Source organism: Mus caroli, chromosome 9, assembly GCF_900094665.2.
Source record: "Mus caroli chromosome 9, CAROLI_EIJ_v1.1, whole genome shotgun sequence".
Classification (NCBI taxonomy): Eukaryota; Metazoa; Chordata; class Mammalia; order Rodentia; family Muridae; genus Mus; species Mus caroli.
The window spans coordinates 117,490,800-117,516,147 of NC_034578.1; the positions used below are offsets into that span (position 1 = coordinate 117,490,800).

Below are 25,348 nucleotides of genomic sequence, written 5' to 3' on the forward strand. Positions count from 1 at the left end.
GTGTGCTATTAGACTCAGTAAATGAATTTAGCATGTATGAATGTATATGTGTGTGCATGCATGTAGAGGGCAGAGGGCAGCCCTGGGTGCAGGCTGGCCAGAAAGCCAGTGCAGTGAGACTGGGCTTGGCTGGCCAGAAAGCCCCTTAGCCTACTGGTTTCTGTCTCCCTGATGCTCAGATTCCACACGTGTGCAACCACACTGGCTTTCTACATGGATTGTGGTTACTGTGAGAGGCACTTCGCTGACTTGAGCTCTCTGTAGCCTCTGAACTTTTTCTACATAGTGTTATACAACATAATGTTAATACTGGGTAGACTGATTTATTCCATCATTTCTGTATAGTGGACTTATATGTTAGTTCTGAGTTTTGACCTTTAAATATTATTGAACATTACTGAATATAAAATATTTGTACTCATCTTTATTTTAGACACCTTAGAACAAGTTAGATGTTCCTTATCTGAAATGCTTGGAACCAGAACTAGGTTTTGGAGTTTGGGCATTCCTCACCTTTTTGAAGATTTTTAGAATATCAGATTTTAAATAGAAATTTAATGCAATTTGTGGGGTGGGATCTAACTCTAAACTTGAAAGTCACTCATGTTCCATGTACAACTTAAGACACATAGCCTCAAGATAATTTTGCATAAGCTTTAAGTTTGTGAAAGTTTGTTTCATGGTATGAAACTGTCTACTGTGGTCAGATTTGGGAACACTTGAGGTTGGGCTAGGAATGTCCAGCCTACAGTAAGGCTGTAAATCAAGGATATTAATTTATCAAGTTTTTGCTATTCAGAAAGTTAGCATTCAGCCCCACCCTTGTAAGAAAATTCTAGTGATTCTTTTAAGTCAGAATCAGCCAATACTTTTAGTCTGTGGTGAGTTGTCTGTTTCAGCATTCCTTTTATGACCATTTTTAAATGGCCATCTTCATCCCAGATCAGAGAAAGAAGGAACAGAGAATAAAAATGAAGTTGACAGTGCTTTAGGTCTTTAAAAAAGAGGTGGTTTAAAATGTTTTACATTTTCCATGATTTCTACTTTACATTATTCTGTTTTCCTGGGGAAAGTGGGTTGTTTTGTTTTGTTTTGTTTTGTTTTTTTTCTCTTTTGCAGACATTTCCACAAGAGCTTTTGTTTAGGTCAGTATTGTTATGTAAGTACTTATGTCAGCTCTGTCACCACACTGGTTGGTTTAAACAGTGATGGCATGGTTTCCCAAGAGGCAGGTTCTGCTGAGGTGGTTGACTTTACCTGTGCTGTGGCTCGAAGGCTTGTTTGTGACTTGCTACCCGGGGTCCCCTCCACAGGTACCAGCTCTGCTCTGCCTTGTCTGCCCAGCATCGTTTGGGACTTGCTTGGCTCCTCTGTATGTTCCAGTTACAACTTGATCTCTTGATCTGCTTAGACAAGAAAAGATTACTTAAGCTAGCACTTTGAGTATTGATCTGCATTGGCCAGACAGACGCTGCCTTGAGAGCCTGGAGCAGGCCTCTGAACTGGCATTGTTGTCTTGTTAAGGGGTTAGAGGCCATTAGTGTTGCCTACTTGCAAGAGCATTAGAGCATGAAAACAAGTCTGTTGGTGCCATCCATCCTTGTGCAGGTCTTGGTTAAGCAGCCGTATTGTTGAGGTGTTATGAGTGGAGCTTCTCTGTTATTTCTAGGAGACATAGGCTCAGAGTAGATTTCCTGATCTTAATAGTCTTTCTGCTCTCTCTTCCCGATATTCTGAGCCTTAAGTGTTGTGTTGTAGTTGAATTGTTGTGTTGAGTTGTGTTGCATATGTATCCACTGGGGTTGAGCACTCCAAGACCAGTTGTTCTCTACAATTTGACCATTTGGGGCTTTCTGTAATGGTCTCTGGAATCTCCTAGGCAGAGAACTACAGTCAACTAAGAAAGGCTGAGAGACTGCTTGGGTTGGCTGGCGGCTCTTTAGGGGAAGCCTGCTCCATTGCTCCAGCATGGCAGATCTCAGTGAACAGAGATGGTCCATGGTTTTAAGGTGTTTATTGTAGAAAGGCAGAGAGGGAGAAGAGTAGGGAAGTAGAAGCCATGGCCACTGGAGAGAGGGGAGAGGAGAGAAGGAGAGGAGGAGAAGGAGAGCAAAAGCTTAAGGGAGAGAGGAGGGCCCTTTTATAGTGGGCTGGGCTGCCTTGCTGTTGCAGGGTAGCTGTGGGGAGGAGCATGCCTGACTATAGCCTAAGTGACTGATGACCACAGAATGATGGAGCTGGGTCCTCATGTCAGGAGCCTATGTCTGGGAGCATGGCAAATGGGCCTTCTGTCCCTTGCAGATTAATCTGTTGGGTCTCTGGGATTTGAACCTAACTCGACCAGAAAACAGGTTGCCTTTCACAGTCCCACAAGGCATTACCTTTCTTTCCAAAGTCCTTAGATTTGAGGATGTAACCCTGCCTGTTAGATCATTTCTAATAGGAGTTATTGGCTTACCTTTTAATTTTAATGCCACAGTAAGTCTGTCCAGTGAGTGCAGGCTGATACAGTTATAATAAACCCATAGTAATTTCTAGCACACTCCCCTCCAGTACAGAACTCTAGTTCTTCCAAAACTTAGGGCCTGTTGACCTGTTGTGGGTGTTGGTCTTTAATTTACATGGTTACTCCCAGAAGGAGGAGACACTGGAGTATTGCTAATTTTGGATAAAGAGAACACTAGAAAATACGTAACAGGGCTGTGTTCACTGTACCTGACCTGTGGTTCCTGATATTACTGGAGGATCTCATTAGGGTCTTCTGGGACCCTGTATCACTTTTGTTGATAAAGTTTTAGCAAAAACCAGCAGATCACTTTGGTATAGTCACTGAGTGTTGGCTGCATCATTGAATTCAGCTGGTTCTTTTTAGGTGTGGCTTCCAGTCTGGTTGTCAGATGTCCCTATGATTAAGGATTATCATTTTCATTTTTTAATATTTGTAAAAAAAAATGCCAGTTAGTTTGTATGGAAAAGGTTAAATCCAGTGTTAGGCCAGCTTTTCAAAATCAGAGCCTTGGGTTGTGTGTGTCTGTGAAGAACTACTGGCCTAGTTTGCTTTGTTTGGGGGTTTTCTGTGTATTGGGATATTGATCGACTCATTTGGGGGAATGTTATTTTCTAAACAAAGTGTTGTGAGGCTTAGGGGGTAGCTTGATTTTTACACACAGCCAGTCTTGTTTGATTTCTCAGCAAGCTGTGAGTTTGTTCAGTGTTGGGTGCAGTGACATCTCTGATTACTTCTCCTGGGGGAAAAGAGTTGCAGGATGTTTGACAAACATACCCCACTGCAGCAGTGGTGATGCGACCAGAAAGTTCAAAGTGAGTTTCAGCAGGAGTAACAGTGGCTTCCAGACCCAGTGTAGAGGTAGCATAGGCTGCTTCTACTACTGTTGCAGCAGCTTGCAAAGTGTGTAGGGCCACCCACACTTCCTTCCTTCCTCTTCTTCAGCCACACCTCGATGCTTAGTGGCTTCTGCCTGCTTGAACTGAGAGAACATTAGTATATTCTTATAACACCTACCACTATTTGTTTCTCGGACTGCCGTTTCCATGTACCAAACACTGTCGACCTAGTTAGCCTGCTTCATTTAACTCTAGCCTAGGTATCAAACTGGTAAGTCTGTGCCATGCAAGAAGGCTGCTTTAAAGTGGCTGGTCTTAGTGATGCTTGCTGTTCAGAAAGATGCCAGCTCAGTAATGCAGTTGTTTAAAATACTGATTTTTAAAGAGCTTAGCATGAGAAAATGTTCTACAAAGACAGGGAAAGTAGTCATTGTACTTAAGGTATCTGCTTTTTAACGGTGAATGTCAGGTTTGGAACCATCCTCCAAGATTGCAGGTGAGTGTTTACTAGTACAGGTTTGCATTTTCCAAACTTGATGAAGTAAATTACTAGTGTATTTAATTTGTTGTGTGTTTCTGCCAGTTTATTTTAAAATGTGTACCTGGCTGTGTCCCCAGAGGACAGCTTCAAAGCTCTCTGTTTGGTTTCTTACCAGAGAGGAGATACAGATGACTTTTCTCTTACTATTTCCCCACTCTTTTTGCCAACATATTCTGATTAAACTTTTTCTGAAACTAAACATGTTTTTTCATAGTTGAAATTCTAAGGACAAAGGCAGGAGCTACAGACCAGGGGTTGAGTGGTGAACAGAGCTGGATAAAGTTGAGACCACTGTAGGTAGCTAAGTGTGCGGATGTCCTCGCTAGCACTGTGGCCACTCCTTTACCCTTGAGGTTAAAGTTTTCCATTCTATACGTTCAGATTTGCTATGAGTATATTACTTAAGATGGCATGATGATGCAGTCTTGTAATCTTGGCCTGTGGGAGACTGAGGCAGGAAGATCTGGAGTGGAGGCCAGCCTGGGCTACGTAGTGATACTAAGTCAAACATTGCAGCAGGGAAGCAAGTACTTACATTTCTTTAAAAGGCATTTTATTGAAAATCAGATTTTAGCCAAAGAGTGGTGGTACACACGTTTAATCCCAGCACTCAGGAGGCAGATAGACCTCTAAGTTTAAGGCCAGCCTCATCTACAGAGCAGGACTACATAGTGAGACCCCCATCTCAAAAACAAAGAAACAACAACAGCAACAACAAAAAAGAAAAAGAAAAAGAAAATCAGATTTTAGTGTTAAGTTAGACATATTATTTTCTGTATCCCAAGATCTTTCTTATTGCTAGTTTTTCAGTTTGATGTGTTAGGGACGCAAGAACCTAGTTCAGTGAGCTCTTCGCTTGATGTAGACAAGCAGCCAGGAGGAACAGCAGGAATGCGGCAGCACAAACAAGGTTGTGGGCGGTGTGTTTTCTGATCACAAATATTGTAGTCATATAGCTTATTTGATCTCTACTATTCTTAACCTACAGAAAAGATTTGTTTCTATTGCCTTTGAGTGTGCACATGCATGTGTGTGAGTTGCACATGTGTGTGCACTGCACATGATGAGTGCAGGTGCCACAGAGAGCTGGAGTTTCAGATGGTTTCTGAGTTGCAGGTGTTTGTGAGCCATCTGAGGTGAAATGTTGGGAACGGAGCTTAGGTAAGAGCACTGCCCTGCTGAGCCATCGCTCCATCCCCCTCCACAGCCTTTAGAGTTTGTGTGTTTGACTTAGTTTGTCTGGGGATGAAATATGGTGGCCTTTTATATAAACCGCAGGCTGGCTTCAAACTCTTGATCCTTCTTACTCTGCCCTTTGAGTGCTAGGCTTACAGGCAGGGCTGTGTTCTTGTTAGTAGCATGTCTAGTGAGGGAACTGACTGTACAGTAAGGTCAGGTAACTTGCTGAGGACCTATGGCTTGTGATTGGTGGTCTGGACTCATAGGATAGCTTTCAGAACCAGTGCGTAACCACCATGCTGCCTTGATAGAGAAACTGTAGGAATGGCTGTTGGAGAGAGAAGCAGGCAGGGCTAGTGGGAGGAGCTGCTAAGGCCCACTTGGGGCTGAAGGGTCTGGCAGGCAGGCAGGCTGGCTGGTAAGCTGCAGTTTACCCGCCAGTGAATGGGAGACTGCGAATGGCTGTGGTGTCCTCTTGGCTCTCACTCCAGCAGACTTGCCTTTCTCGCCACACATCATCTTTTGTGTCTGCTCTCCCACACCTTGTACTTTCTCTCAAGCACACCTGAACTTAGGCTCACTGACTGCCCAGAACTCAGCACCTTTAGTGGGGCTGTGAGTTGCTTTGACCTACCACAATTACTCAAGCCTTTTGCTTATTTGTGTTGTGTTTCAGGTTGGTGGAAAGCCTATAAGCCTACTTTGGAAAGGACTCCTTACTGTGCTCAGGATGGGAAACAGTGCAGCTGCTTTGCTCATAGTGACAGTTTTGTTTACTCTCTGGTGGCAGACATGAAGGTGTTCCGTGTGCTGCCTGTTGCTGGCATCACAATGCATTTCTGCCTTACTTATGCGGGTTCCTGTCCTCTGCTGCTGTAGTGGGAGCTTGGCGAACTTGTCCAGGGGCATGGGCAGGCCGAGCAGGATCCTAGTCAGAGATAAATCAGACGAGTTGAGCTTCACTATTCATACTTTGCTGGTGCACAGTTAGGATTCAGCAGATGCAGGTTCAGGACCTATTACCTAGGAGGTCTTTAGAAAATGGCAGGTGTTCTTGGGGTTCATTGCAACTATTTTTTTTAAAGCTGTGATTCGAGCTGGGGCTGGGGCTGGGACTTAGTGACAGAAAACTTGCCTAGTATGAGCAAAGCCCTGGCTCCAGTCTCTTGCAGTGGCAGGGAAAGGGGAATAATAATTAATAGAGGGAAGAAAGATAATAGGAGGAGACAGGTCACCAAGGACAGATTTGCAGTTTGCAGGTTTGTCTTGTCCTAGAATATGTAGTTTTACTTTAAACAAAATTGAAACAAATAGAATGCACTGAAATCATTTTCTGTATTTTCCTTTAGGAGAAACAGCAAATACTGGTAACAGAGTGATTTGGTATGCTGTTTGCAAGGTACGTTGTCCTCGAGCCAGTACAGACACACCTGCACCTCTCCCAGTCACCTCTCAACATTAGCATGTATGGGAAGGACAGAGCCACTGAGAGCCTCAGAGAGGGAGCAACAATTTATATACTGCGTATTTATATATTTTTATATACACACACATATTTATGTAATGTATATGTATGTACATGCATGCTGCGTGCATATGTGGAGGTCAAAGGTTATCATTGTATTTTCCTTGGTCATTATCCAGCTGATCCCACCCCCAATTTAAACACTCATTTATTTACTCTCTGTGTGCGCCTTCCACAGCTGTCTCTTGTGAAGGTCAGAGGACAATTTCTGGGTTCTAAAGATAGGGTTTGGGTTGTCAATTGAGGACCTTTATCCCTAAGCCATCTCCCTGGCTCTCCCCGCCTCACTGAACCTGGAACTCATTGACCTGGCTGGGTCAGCCATGAACATGAGCTCAGGAACCGCCTGCCATTGTGCTCCCCACCCCCACACTCCCCAGGTTTTGCACTTGAGGTTACAAATATGGGTCGTGGGGATTTCTCTCAGGTTCTTCTGTTTGTGTGGACATTTTAACCCACTGAGCCATTTTCTTAGTCCCAGGCTTAACTTTAACAATCCCTAGATTGATTTATCTAATATGATCTATTTGCCACTTTCCAGAATGCATCTTAACAGAAATACAGAGGAAAAGAATAAAGACGAGAAAATGGCGTAGGCAGTTCCCAAGAAATGTTTTGAAGGTGAAAGTTGAATTTGCAAAAATATGCAGCATACACTTAGACAGGTAAGAACAGCTGAACACACAGAGTCAATTGAGGATTGAGATTAGACCATCTCTAGCCAAATATATATGAATTAAAGTTTCTTTAGGGGACCTGATGTCCAAACACAGAAACACTTTTCAATTTAGATTTCCCTGCTTATACTGGTCAATTATTACCTCAGATGGACCAGGATAATACATAGTACAGAAGAAGTTGGTTCTTTCTAACAATTTTATTATATACTAGTCTTTTTTTTTTTTTTTTTGAGAAAATTATGGGGTTGTAGAAATGGCTCAGCAGTTAAGAGCACTGGCTTCTCTTCCAGAGATTTCTGAGTTCAATTCCCAGCATCCATATGGTAGCTTACAGCCATCTCTAATGGGATCCAGTGCCGCCTTCTGGCATGCAGGTGTACATGCAGATAGAGCACTCGTATACATAGAATATATTAAAATTATTTTATTTTGTGTGTCTGTATCTGTGTCTATATCTGTGTTTGTGCTCCTGAGTACAGGTACCCAGAAGGGATGTCAGATACCCTGGACTGGACTGGAATTAACATTGGTTTTGGGAACTGAACCCAGGTCCTCTGAAAGAGCAGTAAGCACCCTTAACTGCTGAGCCATTTCTCAAGCTCTTATATGGTTTATTAATTTAAAATTTTAGTAAAAATCGACTCATTCCGTTTTGGTTCTCAAGTCAGTTTGTAGAGAAACAGCAGAACAGGTTGTTTTAAAGCACTGACAGGTGTCATGTGCCCCGGGGCTGACTCCGGCTCCTAGACTGCCTTGCGGTCAGAATGTGGTGAGTAGTTGTGAAACCTGGGAAAGGGTGGTGAAGCTGGATATGTGACATGTACAGTGCTCATTCAGAAGTCAGGGCTAAGTGTAATCACGGTGGCTTCTAAAGTATGGAACATGCTAGTTGGACAATGCTATTGTTGGCCTGTGTAAGTTTATTGTCTGTCAGTTTTTGAGGTAAGGTGGCCCTAAGTAAGTGATTTCAGTAATTTTTGAAGCAGTGTTAATATGATAAGGCATCACTTTCATAATCGCATTTTGACTCTTACTATATTAGATATCAAATGTGATGCTACTGGAGTGGTCAGATCTTCAAGAGTGGGCTCTGGAGGACGAGGATGTAGCTCAGTGGTGGAGCTTGCCTAATGCAAGACTTGGGCTTGATCTCCAGTGTGGGCTCTGAAGTCTGACTTATATTGAATTTTAGCTTTAATACCAATCACATGTATGCAGTTTCCTTGACTTTAAGATGAGACAGTCTGACCTCAGGAACCTGTGACAGAGTACAGTCCCACCCCCACGAGTGCCTGTGGAAAGATTTCAGTAAGTTTGGGCTTTTCTTCTGATCTTTGAAATAACGTGTTCTAATGCTTTAATGCTCACTGTCCTAGTGTGCTTAAGTTTTAGTTGGAGGTTATGTGTACCTCCATCATTAAATATCACAGGTAGTGTGTCTGCTTTTAGAGCACACAGCTGGGACCATGAGAGAAGGCGTCACCAAAGTAGTGTGTGTGACAACTTGTCTGGGAGGTTTGCATGTTTGTCACTGGATTCTGGCACTCATTTCTAAAGTGTTTGTTCAGTTTGTGAGATTTAAAGTGCTATTTTAACTTGTGTAATTTTATATATTTGTTTTTTTTTTCTGAGTTAACATTTATAAGAACATATTTCTGTCATAAGTTTGTTATAAGGTTGAAAATTTTAAGTATGATATGAAATTTGGCTTCTAAAACCAAAAAATCTGAGACTTAGCTGGTTTGTAAGAGTGAATGCTTATATACCCTGAGACAGTGAGAGGCCATAGTGGATTATGTGTGAGTTAGAAAAGCTCATAATGGGCATAAAGAGTGAGCAACCTCCAGCCAGAATGTTGAGTGCTTGCTGTGTTCAAGGACGCCTAATTCCATGATGTCAGGAAGCAGATAGTTGCTTGGGGAATAAGTTTCACTTCAGATGTAGTAAGAGTTTTAGTTATATATCCTCTTTGTGTCAGTATTGACTTAGAGTTGAGGCTGTGACGGAATGGTCTTCAGGAACCTTTAAATACTCACAGATCACATGGCATCATTCAGAGATGCAGGGAGAGAAGACTGCCAAAGAGGCCTTCCTATACCCTCTGCAACTATCCCTAGTCTCTGGATGATAGCAAGTGGTTGCTGGGTTTCTACCTATGTCCTTATTCTCCATTTTTCCTTTATTGTGAATGCTCACCATATTTCTTTTCAAACTTCACATTATGCACCCCATCCTGCTCATCCCCCATCCTCCCATGTCTGTCCCTGCAGCCTTACAACCTGACCCCAAAATAAAACACACACACAAACCAGCAACAACAAAGCATAGAAAACATCTCATCATGGAGACTGTAGTATGCCATAGTGTGTCCACACACCTTCACTTGCAAGTGTTCCTTGCAATTGGTCTGGTTTGAGATCTCTGGCTTCTGTGACACCATCAATATCAGACCCTCATCTGGACTCCTCCTGGTTATCTTGTTGATGCCCTGTGTCATGGAGATCTTGTAGCTTTGGATCAGCAAGACTGGCTGGCCCTTCCACATGTCCCAATAGTTTGCAGATGATAAGATGTTGGAGTGGGTCCATTTAGGCCCTGGGCCTGGGTGGTGGCTGAGCTAATCAGCCTGTTGGCTCTCCCTTATCTGCACCACCAGGACAATAATAAGCACTGCTTCAGCTAGGCTGCCCAATGCCACTATTGGCAAGAGAGAAAGTCAGCTCCCCTGCTCTCATGCCCTTGGGGCAGCTCCACTGTGCTGCCCAGTCAAGGTTCAGGGCCCACTCTCCCAAGTGCTGCAGCCTGTGAGGGACTGGGTCAGCTCCTCGTTCTCATACCCTTGGGGCTGGTTCACCCATGCCTTGCCATCAGGGCCAGCTCTTCTGTATTACCCAGGTGAAGTGCAGGGCCCATGAGTGCTGCAGCCAGTAAGAGGGCAGGGCTAGGTCTTATGATTCTAGGATCAGCTCTCCTAGCTACTGCTGGTGACAAGGAGAGAAAAGGGAGGGTATCAGCCCCATACCCATACTACCTCACACCAGACTAGTGGTAGGGCCAGCTCTCCTGCACTCACCCACTGGGCTAACTCACCCATATCCCTTCTACCAGGACCAGCCCTAACGTGCTATCCTGAGTCCTGCAGCTATGAGGGGCAGGAATAATTCTCTTGAGCTCATGACCCTGTGAGCAGCTTTCCCAGCTGCCAAAGGAGCAGGGGCATCACCTGTGCACCCATGCCACACCTAGCTAATGAGTGCCAGGGTCAGCTCTCCCACACTCAGGCCATTGTGGCTGGCTCACTCACACCCCAGCTACCAGGACTAGTTCGACTGTGCTGCCTGAGCAAGGCACAGGGTCTGCTCTCCTCAGTTCTGCTGCTGGCGAGAGATGAGAGATGGGACCAGCTCTCCAGAGCTCACTGCATCCAGTGAGGGGAGGGGCCAGTTATGCACAGCCCATGGACATGCACATGATCCTGTGATTCTCAGAGGCTGCCCTCACCAGGGACAGCCCATGTACGCTAGACGTAATATGAGTTATGGACATGAACTTTGGCCCCTGTTGCTGAGTAGTCACAGACTTAGACATGACCCTCAGTGGCAGCTCAGGCTGGGACCTGACCGACCATAGCCCCAGGTGGTGAGCTGGCCCCTCACACCAGACTTCTCCTCTCTACCCACAAGTCTCCAGTTCCATCTCTCCATAAAGCTCAAGCTACTCCACTTCTCTTTCTCTCCTCTCTGACCACCACATAATCTCACATTGTGGTAGCTCCCACTGCAGGCTGGCCATGCATGCACCTTGTCCTCCATTGTGCTGAGTGGCTTGGAGACAGGGAGTGTCTGTGATCCACTTGTGCCAAAGGGCTAAAGGGCATTGTGGTCTTCCTGTGGTCTCTGTCTTCCTCCTGTGCTGTGCTGTGCTGTGCCGCCTGGATTTGACTTGATTTTTATATGTCCTAGACATAAATAGCTTTAGTCACCAAACCACCCATCAAGCTAGGATGAAACAAAGGACTGCCGTCCACTTTGCCCCTGCCTACTATAAGAACACCACCAACAAGGTGTCTCTGCCCATTGCTGGGGTCTCTCACCATGGTTTTAAAGTCTGATGGAATTTTACTTTTGGAAAATATTTGTCATTTAAACATAGCTTTTCAAACTTATCAGTTACTTATTTCTGATATTCCCCCCCCTCCCCCCCCGCCAATTGCTTCCAATGAGCTGCTGCTTTTTGTCTGTGGACTATGGTACTTCTAAACTTTTATTTCGAATTATAAATTCTAAGCATATAAGTAGATTTTTAATAACTACCCTGACTCATTTTATACTGCAACTAACTTAAGGCACTCAAAATAAAATAATAGAAAGAAAATCCACAAGTTGATTGTCTCTCTTGTTTTACAGGTATCCATTATGATGTTGACAATGAAGGCCTTATTTCCAACAGATATACTCATATGAGAAGACCCACTTCAAGCACTTTTAAGCATTTTCCTGTTTGTTGAACCAGCATGGCAGGGTTCAAGCGAGGATATGATGGGAAAATTGCTGGATTATATGATCTGGATAAAACCTTGGGTCGAGGTCATTTTGCAGTGGTCAAACTTGCCAGGCATGTCTTCACAGGTGAGAAGGTGGCAGTGAAAGTCATTGACAAGACGAAGCTGGACACTCTAGCCACTGGTCATCTCTTCCAGGAAGTGAGGTGCATGAAACTAGTGCAGCACCCCAACATTGTGCGTCTCTATGAAGTCATAGACACCCAGACCAAACTTTATCTCATTCTAGAACTTGGAGATGGGGGAGATATGTTTGATTATATAATGAAGCACGAGGAGGGTCTTAACGAAGACTTGGCCAAGAAGTACTTTGCTCAGATAGTTCATGCTATATCTTATTGCCATAAACTCCATGTGGTCCACAGAGACTTGAAACCAGAGAATGTAGTCTTTTTTGAAAAACAAGGTCTTGTGAAGTTGACAGACTTTGGCTTCAGCAACAAATTTCAACCTGGAAAGAAGCTCACTACGAGCTGCGGGTCTCTTGCATACTCTGCTCCAGAAATCCTGCTTGGCGATGAGTACGATGCCCCTGCCGTAGGTAGGTGACCTACCCAGGAAGCTCTGTGGAACCTGCCGCTGCTGTTAGTTGGTTATGTTGGTTGAAAATAATTCCAAAGAGAATTTTGATTATATGTGTCTTTCTTAAGAAATTTGGTCTCATGAATACTGTGTGTTCCTAAGCTGGCAGACAGGTTATTTCAAACTTATAAGGGAAAATGTCGAAAGGTGTTTTTAAAACAAAGGTAATTAGAGTATTGTTGAAGGGAACCTTTCAGGGCATTCATTGTAGCTTTTTTTCTTAAAGACTGAGTCTACTCCCTTCCATCTTCTTAGATTGCTTTCTGGGAGTAACCCTGACCATCCCTTCCTGCAAATGTCCTTTAACAATCTTGTCACACAACATTGGGGTGGTAACATGGCTATTAGAAATTGGACTCGTGCTAATTGTGACCGTGAATAAGTAACTGACCACTCTGCTGTCTCTTTGACTGTAAGATGGACAGCTTTCCTATGGCATTTTGTTTGCTTTTGCATTGTACAGATGGGAACTTTGCCCCATCACCATGGGAACAAAGGGCAGACTAGGAAACTGCTGTGCTACATGCCAGTGTATGTGGGGCTCTTGGTATGGGGCCCTTAGCATTCCCAGCTGCCCTTGCCTTCTCCCCTAGCATCCTTCCTACTCTTGTCCAGAGTTACCTGTCTGTAGTGGAAGGACTTGCTGTTTTTTCAGGTTAGATTAGCTTAGTTCCCTTGAACCATATCAGTTGTGAAGGTCATACAAGAAATTGTTCAGACTTGAAAGGATTTGTTAAACTGAAGGTGCCATCAGCTTTAGATTTTATTTAATCTCAGAGAAACATATTCTTAGGTCACATGAACAGGACATCAGACTTCATAGACAAGAGTGTTGCTGTGTGCGCTGCAGGCCACAGGAGATGAGTGAGAACAACATGCTGACATGTTAGACTGACGATGTCATATAAAACATGGTGGAGGGAGGCAGAATTTGTTAGACTGTTGGGTTCTGACAAAGAAGGGATGGCGGGTGACCTCTGCCTTCAAAGACCACCTGGTTCAGTCAGCCTTTTGTTAGGGTATTTGGGCCAGAGATTTTGGTGAGTGAAGCCACTTAAATCAGAAAATAAAGCCAGGTGACAGAACAGGCATGGATGTAAATATGTAAAACAGGGTGAAGCAGAAGAGAGCTGTAGTAAGATACCTTTCTGCTTTCCACACACGACGTGAGACCAAGCCAAATGTTGTGAAAATCAGGAACAGTTGTGTAATTTAGAAGACAGTTTGGCAATACCCTGGTAAAGAAAGATGTACACATCATGTGACCAAGTAGTTCTCCTGTGTGTGTGTGTGTGTGTCTGCATGTGCGTGTGTGTGTGTGTGTATGGAACACAGAGCCTTGTGGATGCCCCAACCCACTAAAGAAGTGTGTTATGTCACTGTTGAATAAGTTGTTCAATATTCCTACTTAATTTTGTAGGTTGGTAAAAATGCAGCACATGTGCCATCATGATGGATTTCTTTAAGTATGTGTAAGGACAGAAAGCAATTGGTAAAGAGGACATATGATACAAATGTTATGAGTGTTTAAAGCACAGTGCAGTGGCATGTGTTGACAGGTGATGCATGGGCTGTAAAGTGAACATGAGATTTTCCAGGAACGTCCCAGGAAGTTTTGTGTTTCTGTTCTATTGTCACTTCTACACTGATGCTCTCCTCCCTCCCCCTCCCCCCCCCCTTCCTCCTCTTCTCCTTCCCTTCCCCCTCCTCCTCTTACGTCCATCCTAAATATTGTATAATGAAGCTTCAGAAAAGTTCAAAAGAACAAAAGTGTTTGGAGAATGTTACCAAGCAGCAGATAATGATGTGTTAGTGAAGTGTGCAGTGAATTGAGTTATGGGTTATTTCTTTTTCTTTGTTATTTTATTTGATTTTAACTGACCCTTTGTGATGTGGTGTAGATAAATACAAAATTGGTTCCACAAAGTCTTCTTTCTGTTAATATGCTATTATGCCAAAGTTAGTGATGTTTTGACAAAATGATCCTAGGCAAGCTGTGCCATTGTTCTTTATGGGTCTTGGCTCCTTTTGCCTTAAGGCTTAGTTCTGTTGTCATTATATTCTTGATTCTTCAGGGAATCAGATTTTGGTTTCACTTATTAACTACACCTTTGTTTTCTATGTGATTTTTTTTTTCTTTCTGTGATATTTCTCAGCTCTTTGAGTTTCCTCTGTTCTTGTATGATTTCTTGGAAACCTCTTTAGTGTCTTCATTTCTAACATTTTTTAGAAAATAATCCTTTTATGGAGGATTAGTGAATGGTACTCCATGTCTTTGTCTATCTAAAAATGTACTTAAAATAATACTTTGGTTGGATATAGACACACATACTATTAATTTTAGATGTTTTCTGTCACCCTTTTGCTTCTAAAGTGGCCAGCTGATGTCTGGTGTGAGACTGGCTTTGTTTCTTGTCACTGGTCCTGTGTTACTGAGCTGTCTGGGTTTTGCTTGTCTGTCTGTCAGCACTCCATTGATAGATTTGTCTGAATGTTTATTTTATTTTATTTTTTTCTGCTTTGTGGCCTTGCTTCTCCTCGCATTCACTTTTTCTGGGTATGAGGAGACATTGGTTGCTTGTTCATCTTGTGTCTGTAAGATTTTCCAATACCTTGCCTATGTGTATATTTCTGGGTGTTGCAGCCTCCTAGTGGATAGACAAAAACTTCCCCTAAGTGGGAAGTGCTGGCTTCTGGACTTAACTGTATGACAGATTCAGTATCTCCTTTAGATGCCATCTTCTTTTCCAGACCCACGGTCCATTTTTCCTGCCTGAAGCTGGTCTGCTAGGCCTAGGTACCGTTAGGAGGTAGAAAAATCAGAATACCATTGCTTAGATCAGTTCCTTCCTGTGTCCGGTGTAAGTCTAGAAAGAAACACCATAGAAAGTCTTGGAGCTAGGTTTTGGGAGTCGTCCTTCATTCCATCCTCTGTAGCCCCTTTTCTGCCAGGTCTAGGAATGTGGGGGGTGGGATGGGGGCATGGGGTCCGACCAGATCTTGTTCTGGAGGCTGTTGCTGCACTCTCCTCTTGGGGCTTCCAGACAGCTGTGTCAAGCAGACTTCTTGTTGGAGAGGGAAGAAAATGATTGTCTGCATTAAAAACTCTGGAATCTCTGGTAGCAGCTTTGGGGGTACTGTGGAGAGATTGCAGTGTGGCAGTGGACAGTGGGGTTACCTGTGGAAGAACAGACAGAGGTATACTGGAACTTCTGTTGGCCATGGAGAGGATTTCTCTTGAGATTTGGAGTCTTCCTGGGATATTAGATTTTTTGACCTGAAAACTGTATTAGATGCTTCCTAATTTATAGGCAAACATTTCAAAGATGAAATAAGCAGTGTCAGCATTAGTTTATTATGGCCAGTTATGGAATAAATAGATATGAAATCTGTTACTTTAAACATGACCTCACATTAATATAATGCAAGTTTGGCTTCAGATTAAGCATATAGCTTAATATTTGTATATGCTCTCTGTATTGTGTATGTACACATTTTACAAATATGTAGAAATATTTATGTGTACTCTGTAGTATTTCTTACACTCATGGCTCTGCGTTTTAGTGCTGATCATCCTACATCATGAATGTATACTCATGAATATTAATATGCCAATGGTAGACTTCTTCCAAGTCTGTGCTCCATTCTGCATGCACTACAACATGCCTTTGCATGTTCTCAATACACTGGGAGTAACCAGGAGCAGGGTCATCCAGAGCCCGAGACCTGTGCGTCGCATCGTGGGCCTTTACAGTCCCGTCTCCAGAAACAAGGCAGGATGTCTGACTGCTGCTATTCTTAACAGTGCCCCAAAGCATACACAGTGGAAGGAAGAAATAAAACTGTCTTTTCTACTTATAATTGACATGGTTAACCAACTGGAAAATCTCAAGAAGTCTACAAAAAATTACTAATAAGTGAGTTCAGCTCACAGGACTTAAAATCTGAGAAAACACAAATACATTTCTGTAATATCAATGAATAAACCCATGGAGGACAAAATTAAAACAGTATCATTTGTAATGAAATAAGTAGGGAGGTGTATGGACATACCTAACTGAAAGTGATGAGGTGCTAATGTGGGAAATGCAGAGCAGGCCCTACTCACGGCTGGAGAGTGCACTGTAGATGCCACCCTGTCACGGGGATCCAGTCAGCACAGCCCCCAGCTGATGCCCATAGCTCCTTACACACAGAGATATCTAAAGTCTGTAGGGAAAGGCAGAGGACCTAGAATGACTAAAGTTAAAAAACAAAACAAACAAAACCACCACCACCAACCAATAACCAGGATTTCAGAGGGATCACTAATAAGATAAGACCGGATTTAGAAACAGTGTGGCAGGTTCTTACAAAATAAAATGTACAGTTACCATGCAGCCCTGTGGTCACACCTCTGCTCTGATGAATAGCTGTGCTCACATCGACCCACAAGTCTACCATCATGGGGAGAGCAACACCTCCCACACCATGGGGTTTTGTAAGGAGCCGCCTTCACATTGGCCATTGCAGGGTTTGTGCAGCAATAAAGATGCTCATTATTGAAGCTCTTGAGTACACACTAAAGGTGCAGAGATGCATACTTTAATTCTACCACTAAGAAAGGAGAGGCAGGAGGATCAGGAATCCACGCCAGCTTTAGTTACAAAGAGAACTATCTCATAGCGAAAACAGAAGTCCCACCTCATGCCAAAACACTGTGTACTCTGATTCCATTATGGGATTCTTTTGTGGTCACATTGTAGGGAACATGTTGATGAGTGTGAGGGTTAGAGGTGATGGTGGTGTGGTGTTGGTTCAGCAACATGGGCCAGGGGCAGCCTTAAGATGGGACTTCTGTGTCTGCCTGTAATAAATTGCATCGAAACTGTGAAAGGTAGCTTTAAAATACTGAGGTCTGAGTGAGCTGTGCAAGCTGTCAGTGTCTGCTTCTGCTTCTGATCTGCTGTAGTTAGGGAAAGTTCTGCTCACTGGGAACACCACGGGACACATCTGTACACTGAGGGTTATCCTGTAAATCTGAGTGTGTGAGACTGGGAGGGAGGGAGAGGGATGAGGAGGGGGAGGAGGAGGATGATCGAGGGAGGGAGAGGGATGAAGAGTAGGGAGGAGGAGGAGAGTGTACATACTCCGATGTGCACATTCCAGGCAGCAGTCTGTCTCCACCTTACTCACTTACTGGACTGTTTATTTAATGGTTCTGGTGGCATCCGCTGCTGTTACAGTTGGTCATACTCTACACCTGGCTGTCTCCTGACCTCGTCATCTCCTGTTCTTGCCTGGAACTGAATAGTCTTGTCTAGGATTCTCCTGCATATATGCCACCAGGTCTGTGAGGCCCTTACTTCTCCATAGGTGGGGCCCCCTGCATGACCAGTCCTTCTCCAGTTCTCTGGGCTCTGTTACCTCCTGCAGTAATAATGCCTGACACAAAAGCCCTCAGACCACTGGCAAAACTGCCTCAGTGTGTCCTGTTTTGGAGAGTCACAGAATGCCTTGGCCTGGGCTATGGCTGCTGTCCCATGGGAACATTTGGCCTTAGATCCTGGCTGCCTCTGGTTGTGGGAGAAAGAGTAAAGAAAAAGTGCTCTCCATTCTGGAAACCTATCCTCAGGGGAATTTCTACAGTGTTAGCTGCTGTGGGAAAGTGGGGCGGGAGGGTAGGCCTGGGCGCTTTGCTCACATGTTTTCCCACATGTTGGTTGAATTTAACTCTCAGAAGCTTGTTTACATATGCATACGAAGCGAGGCTTTAAAGCTGGGACCTTTCTTCCCTTTAAAAAAATGTAAAGTTAAAGAAAGAAAGAAAAAGTAAATAAGTGCTGGTATTTGTTGTATAGTTGGTTAGTCTTTGTGTTAAAAAAAAAATGTAGCTTAGTTGATAGAGCACTTGTCTGACATACAGAAGGCCCTGGGTTTAACCCCCACTGCTGCATAAACCTTATGTGGTCCAGGCAAGACACTCAAGAGATGTCCCAGTATTCAAGAGATGGAAGAGGAGTCAGAAGTTTCTCTCTGTCCCATCTTTCCCTTTCACATCAGTGTGGACACAGGTGAGGCTGGGACTTCAGCAGTGCTTTAAGAACAGGTAGGCAGCAACTTTTTAAACTCAGAAATGTATGTAGATGCAGAATGGTCACACCATCAGATCTCATGCTCAAAACACTGACACCCCCTTCCCCTTCATTGAGATAGTTTTGGTATGTGGTCCAGGCTGGCTTCCAACTCAAAACTCTCCTGTCTCAGCCTTCTGAGTGCTGAGACTATAAAAGGGAGCCTGAGCCTGTTTTTCCTGCTGCCCTTTCTTATTTTTAAAGCTCTATTATGTATAAAATGTAAGCCTCTTAAAGAAGGAAAACTGGTTTGTAAAACAAAGAATTTAGTGGTTAGAACAAATGTCTGGGTTTTTGTTGTTGTTGTTTGTTTGTTTGTTTGTTTTATTTTGAAATGAGGTGTCTTGTAGCCCAGGCTGGCTTGGACTTGCTTTTGTGGCTGAGGATGGCCTTGCACAGTGTGTGACTTCTTTCTTTCAGTGGCTGTGGTTTCTGTCAATCAGCTTCTCACTTACCACACTGACAGTGGTAGAGGAAGACCAGTGCAGAGCTGCGTTCACCATGCAGACTGACCTGTAGAAGCAGGCTTCTTCATAGCCTTCATTCCAGACATATGCCTTCACCTGTTTCGCTCCCCTCTTCCTTTAGTAACCACACTTTTAAAACATCAGGCGTGATAGTGTATGTGCTAAGTAGGTGGAGAGAGACAGACCTGTGAGGCCAGCCTTGTCTACTTGGTAAGATGTGGATGATGCCTAAGGAACAACAGGTGAGGCTGCCCCCTAGGCTCCACACATGTACACACAAATTCATTCTATGTTTCAGAAACTTAATGCCCTAACTAATATCCTTAAATTTTAACTTAGGAAGGCAAATGGTAGCCTGTCAGCCAGTGTGGCTCTATGTCTGGGGATTTGAGGGATAGAGACCCTCTCCCAGGTAGATCTAAGGCCAAGGCTCTGGGCATAATACCCCTTTGCTGAAAATAAAGGAGGGGTGGTGGAGAAGTTGAATAAAGAGAGTGATGGTGTTTAGGTGTTTTTCCTGCATGTATTTGTACCACATCTGTGCAGTACCTGTGGAGGCCAGAAGAGGGCATCAGATACCCTGGGATTAGAATTACAGATGGTTGTAATTACAGGGTGCTGGGAATCAAACTCAGGTCCTCTGGAAGAGCAACAGTCAGTGCTCTTAAGCACTGAGCCATCTCTCAAAGCCCTTTCCCGCTTTTCCTACTGTAGATTATCTGTCTTTCTATAAATTATCTAGCTGTGATTCAGGTAGGAAATGATGATAGAAATTTTGAGCTGAGGTTTCTAGACAAGGTTGTTCCTGAAGAGTCCATTAACCAATGGCCACATTACCAACCACATTATACACTGTAATTGACTCGGAGTTGTTCAGCACATTTATTGTATGTTTTAAACTCATTTGACACTGTTAGCTAAGTTTATATGCATCAGTTCTTCACTGGGTCTTGACATATTTGCTAAGGTTCATAGGAGACCCTCTGTGGGGTGAGAGCTTAGTAGACAGAGAGAAAGCCCCATCACTGTGTGCCAGGGTGGATTCTTGTTTCTCTGTTTAGCAGTACTTAACTTTCTAGAGGACTGAAATTGGTGGAACAGATTCTTACAAGACAGTGAGTCCAGCAGAATACCAGGATCCGATGATTTAAATGACTCTTATTAAGTCTGAGTCATCTCCAAGCTTGTATTCCAACATCTAAAGTAGCCTTTTTGGTTTGGGGGTTTTAGTGATTTTATGCTTTTCAGATACTACTAAAAAGAGCCTTTCTATTAGAGAACACCATTTGCTAATTGGGCTTGGTTGTCATAGGGAATCATTAAGATAACACCTTTGGGCTCCTGAGGACTGGCTCTCTGCTTCATCTCAGAACTGGTGTCAGTCTTCAGTCAGCTCATGCAAGTGTGTTTTCAGTTGGCACAGTGGGACCAGCCATGATTCCCTGCGGGGCAGAGTCCCGTCTTGCTGACTGTCCAATACAGGCACAGCTGTTACCAGGTTGTAAGAAAACAGCTTGATACAACTTGCTGGGATTGACCGTTTAGCTTCAGTATCGAAGTGATAGCATCAGTTAGGGGAGTTTGGGTTCTTGGTGGAGAGTTTGTGTGACCTCTGTCTAACCTTTGACTCTCTGGCATTGTGGAGGAAGGAGAGGAGGCTGTCATGTGAACATCGGGTTGCCTTATATAAGATGGAGCGCTGAGACTCCTAAACTGTCAATCACTGTGTTCATAGAGATCTGTTTATGCATTCACCCCCCCACCCCCACTCTCACCCCACCCCCACACGTAAGTCTCTCCCTTTCTTCACCTTTTCTTTTCAGATTTAAAGCAGAGTCTGGCTTTGTACTTCCTGTCCTCCCGCTGTAGCCTCCTGAGTCCTGGGATTCTAGATTTGCATCACCACACCCTGCTAATAACTTTTGAGTTGGCCCTGACTTGGCAGTGCACCAGGGAGCAGAGAAAAACAAGAAACAAAACAATCAAAACCCGCAGTCCTTTGTACCTAAAATGGACAAACCACACGTATTTTGTTTATGGCTGTCATTCAGAGTTTCTTACAGATTTGCAATAATTTTATATAAAATGCTAGCAAGCTTAGCATTTCTGTTTCCAGCTTTCAGCTAGTAGGTAGTGTGGAGACCTCTTCTTTAAAGCCTGTTAGTGGGTGCTGCATTCTGGAAAGGGGCCATGCCTCTGCTGCTCCCAGCCCCTTCACTGCTGACCCAGACCTCGGTGTGATGACCTCTTGGTGTGCAGCCTGGTGAATGCACAGCCTAGTGGTGTGCAGCCTAGAATGTACATGTGTTGACTTTGCATCTGAATCTGCTGTGGCCCTTTAGAGGAGGCAGGGGCCCCTCACAGGTTCCTCTGTGTCTTAGACTGGTTCTTCAGTTGGCTATTCAAGTCATGTGGATACAGAAACTGGACTAATGTATTCAGAAGCTAGCAGGAGAAGAACTATTGTAGCTGCTGACTGGAAGGATGGCTTATCTGGGGAGAAGGAATGGCAGACTCCTTGGGATGCAGTCTGTTAAACATATTCTTGTATATGAAGAGTTGAGGGGAAAAGCTGAGCATTGATCTGTGCTTAGCCTTTCTGAGCAGATAAAAAGGGTCTCATTAAACAACTTGTAAGTAGGCACTTGTTAAGTAAGAAAATGTTTTACAAGTGATTAGAGTATTCATGATGTAGTGTAAAACAGAGTGATCAAAATTGTAGTAGACAACCTAGTGTGACACATACTGAAAGCACTGAGTGGAAAGTTCATATCACACATACTTACATAGATAACACACATAGAAACATAGATAACACACATATAAACATAGATAACATACATATATGCATATATTCATAGATATCAGACATAGATAACACATACATACATAGGTAACATGCATAGATAGCATACTTACATAGCATACATACATAGATAGCATACATGCTAACATACATAGATAACATACATTCATAGATAACATTCATACATAGCTTTTCTCAGAAAAAAAAAAGGTGCTGAAGTAATTCAATGGAGAAAAGACAATTTTTCAATATGGTTGCAAGCAGACAGAGGGCTTAGAGAGATAGGACCTTTGCCATTTGTATAAACTCAGCTTTCAAGGCCTGAGTTTAAGATAGAGCTTCTAGAAAAGAGCCATGGCAGTCTTTGCCACCTCGGCTCAGGCAAAGCTGTTTTAGATGTCACAATGAAAAACATGCTTCATTTTTTAAAAAAAATCTAAATTTAATTTCATCAGAGTTTATTCCAGCTTCTTAAAAGATATTGAATCAGAAGCTGAGGAAAAAAATACTTGCGAATCATTTACCTGATAAAGAACTTGTTTCTAGAATGTATTAAACACTCTCAGCTTGGTGTAGTAGCTGGGCATGGTGTCTGAGGTAGGATCATGAGCTGGAAGCCAGTCTGGACTAAACAGCAACGTTTTGTCACAAATCAAAACAAAAACAGTACAAAACTGTAACAATAAAATCGACTCAGTGATCAAAGGTGGCCTAGCTTAAAAATGGACCAGAGCCACCATGCAGTGGCAGCTCACACCTTTATAATCCCAGCACTCAGGAGGCAGAAGCAGGCAGATCTCTGCGATCACGGCCAGCCTGGTCTACAGAGTGAGTTCCAGGACAGCCAGAGCTACACAGAGAAACTTTGTCTCAAAAAAGCAAAAACAAAAAGGGCATTTACAGAAGGAAGAAGAGAGGCCAGATGGACATGCCTAGGCACTGTGTCCCATTGGCCACTCAAGAAGCACAAGTTAAAAAATCATATCTATTAGGAGGGCTGTAATTTTTGTTTTGCTTTTTTGTTTTTGTTTTTTCCAAACAGGGTTTCTCTGTGTAGCCCTGGCTGTCGTGGAACTCACACTGTAGTGACTTGTGTGTAATTTTTGCAAGGAGTGACAGGGACACTCGGCTCAACTTGATTAGACTTTGATGGAACAACCCAGACTCCAGCACTTTGCTGATGGAACCGTGAGATCAAGTTGCCTCTTTAGAAATGGCGACATTTTTGTTGTTAGAGTTGAGATTCTGTTCTTGCAGCTATCTTCTTTTAAGTTTGTTGAAGGATTACTTTCTTGCTTTTTCTAGGGCGTAAATTCTCTCCCTGTGTTGGAGTTTTCCCTTTATTATCCTTTGAAGGACTGGATTCGTGGAAAGATATTGTGTGAATTTGCTTTTGTCACAGAATACTTTGACTTCTCCATCTATGGTAATAGAGAGTTTTCCTGGGTATAGTAGCCCGGGCTGGCATTTGTGTTCTTTTAGGGTCTGTATAACCTCTGTCCAGGATCTTCTGGCTTTCATAGACTCTGGTGAGAAGTCTGGTGTAATTCTAATAGGTCTGCCTTTATATGTTATTTGACCTTTTTCCTTACTGCTTTGAGGCTATGCCAGTGCCTGGCAAATACAGAAGTGGATGCTCACAGTCATCTATTGGATGGGACACAGGGCCCCCAATGAAGGAGCTAGAGAAAGTACCCATGAGCTAAAGGGGTCTGCAACCCTATAGAAGGAACAAAGATATGAACTAACCATTACCCCCCAGAGCTTGTGTCTCTAGTTACATATGTAGTAGAGGATGGCCTAGTTGGCCATCATTGGGAGGAGAGGCCCTTGGTCTTGCGAAGATTATATGCCCCAGTACAGGGGAATGCCAGGGCCAGGAAGCAGGAGTGGGTGGGTTGGGGAGTGGGGGAGAGGGGAGGGTATAAGGGACTTTCAAAGAGGAAAGTAGGAAACGGGATAGCATTTCAAATGTAAATGAAGAAAATATCTAATTAAAAAAAAAAAAATGGCTACATTTATAGTCTACAGTCACCTAGCAAGCACACTCTTGGGCCATTACTCAAGGCAAGTGAGCATTTAAATTAATATAATGCCCTGTAAACACTGGGAATGTGGCTCAGTGGTAGAGTTCTTTCTCTGGGTTCAATCTCCAGCACACATGCCCCCACCTCTAAAAGCCTAAGCAAAAACAATGCCTTTAGTTGCATTGTTCATAATTGCCCCAAGCTGGATGAAGTTGTGGAACAGCTATGCAATTGAGTGCTCCTATCAGGAGCCTCAAATGCTCTGATGAAACCACAGGCCTATACTTCATGGCAAAGCTTAGAGGACACAAAATAGACCCATGGGGGTGGTGCAGGAAGCTGGGTGTAAGCACAGGGCAGCACATAGAAGCCATGCAAGATGGTGAGGTGAAGACACTTTGCACCTGACTGTTGTGCTTATGTAACTGCGTTTGTTGGGACTTTCTGAATGTACCCTAAGAACTGGTGTGTGTGTGTGTGTGTGTGAATTACACCTTAAAAACCCTGGGGGAAGTGATCAGCTCTATAGAATCTTTAACAGGCTAGTATTCAGGATTGTTTATGATGTCAGAGCTGGGGGAGGACACTCCTAACAGGCTGCCAGTAGATCTTTTTACTGGCATTAAGTATTCTCTGCTTTCATAATCAGAAAACAGTAGATATTCACTTTACAACCAAGAAGTAGGTAGCCAGTTTTTAGAGAACTTTCTGGCTAAAGTACTGTGAAGGTGCAGTCTGAAGAGTCAACCGTATTATATATTTGCTGAAATTTCTAGAAGGCATTCTGATGTTTTTTGAATATAGGAAAACAATTTGTGTACATTTGTATGTCTCATGTCTAGTTGAGGTGTCAGGTGTAGACAACTGACCCAAGAATAGATACATCAGTGTGCGAATTGTGGAACTCATTGCTATCTTAAAGTTTATTTTTCTCTTCTAACAAGGAAGCCAAGACTTCTGGAAATTTTAACATTTTATGTTTTCTAGGGCGATGCCATATCCTTTTAAAACACATGCCTCAGTTTCCCTAAGCTTCATTTCATTAAACACTTTGTGACTTCTGGAGGAAGCCTGTTTGCCTCAGCTGAGTGTTTCCATGTAAAGGGGTTTCTGCAGCTGATACTCATCTGGCTTTTCACCCATTTCCACTACACTTTGAGTTTTATGCAGACTCAGTGGAAAGCCTACCTCATAGCTGCTGTTAAGCCTAAGTATCAAGTTTATCAAGTGTGTACTCACCCAACAGATGGAGTCACACCACTCACTTTTGTCCTCAGTGGAGACCTTTCTAGTTTGTGTTCAGAGTCAGACTGATTGTAGAATACTGGGTGGGGGTTGAAGTATCCAGTTTACTACCTGGAACCAGCTGTGAAGTCACTGTGTCCTGACATAGTGTTCTTCAGTGGGTACCCTATGAAAGAGCATCCACACTGGACATGTCATGGAAGAGTCCTCACCCTGTGCTGCTGTGTTCACACCCTTGTCTCTCACCCTGTGCTGCTGTGTTCACACCCTTGTCTCT

General features: G+C 43.5%; 1 protein-coding gene across 10 annotated transcripts in view; it reads left to right on the plus strand.

The window, feature by feature from the left end:
* Snrk (SNF related kinase) overlaps positions 1-25,348 on the plus strand; it is a 53,687-nt gene that overhangs the window by 7,700 nt on the left and 20,639 nt on the right. For 3 of the 10 annotated variants that reach the window (XM_021171623.2, XM_029482103.1, XM_029482104.1), the window contains exons 2-4: positions 6,415-6,464; positions 7,132-7,255; positions 11,677-12,372. In XM_021171623.2, coding sequence (XP_021027282.1) covers positions 11,784-12,372 — 589 coding nt within the window. In that variant the 5' untranslated portion in view covers positions 6,415-6,464; positions 7,132-7,255; positions 11,677-11,783. Of the gene's footprint in view, positions 1-6,414; positions 6,465-7,131; positions 7,256-7,749; positions 7,836-8,462; positions 8,579-11,676; positions 12,373-25,348 lie in introns of all 10 variants that reach the window. The other 7 variants (XM_021171624.1, XM_029482109.1, XM_029482106.1 and 4 more) reach the window with 6 other exon arrangements.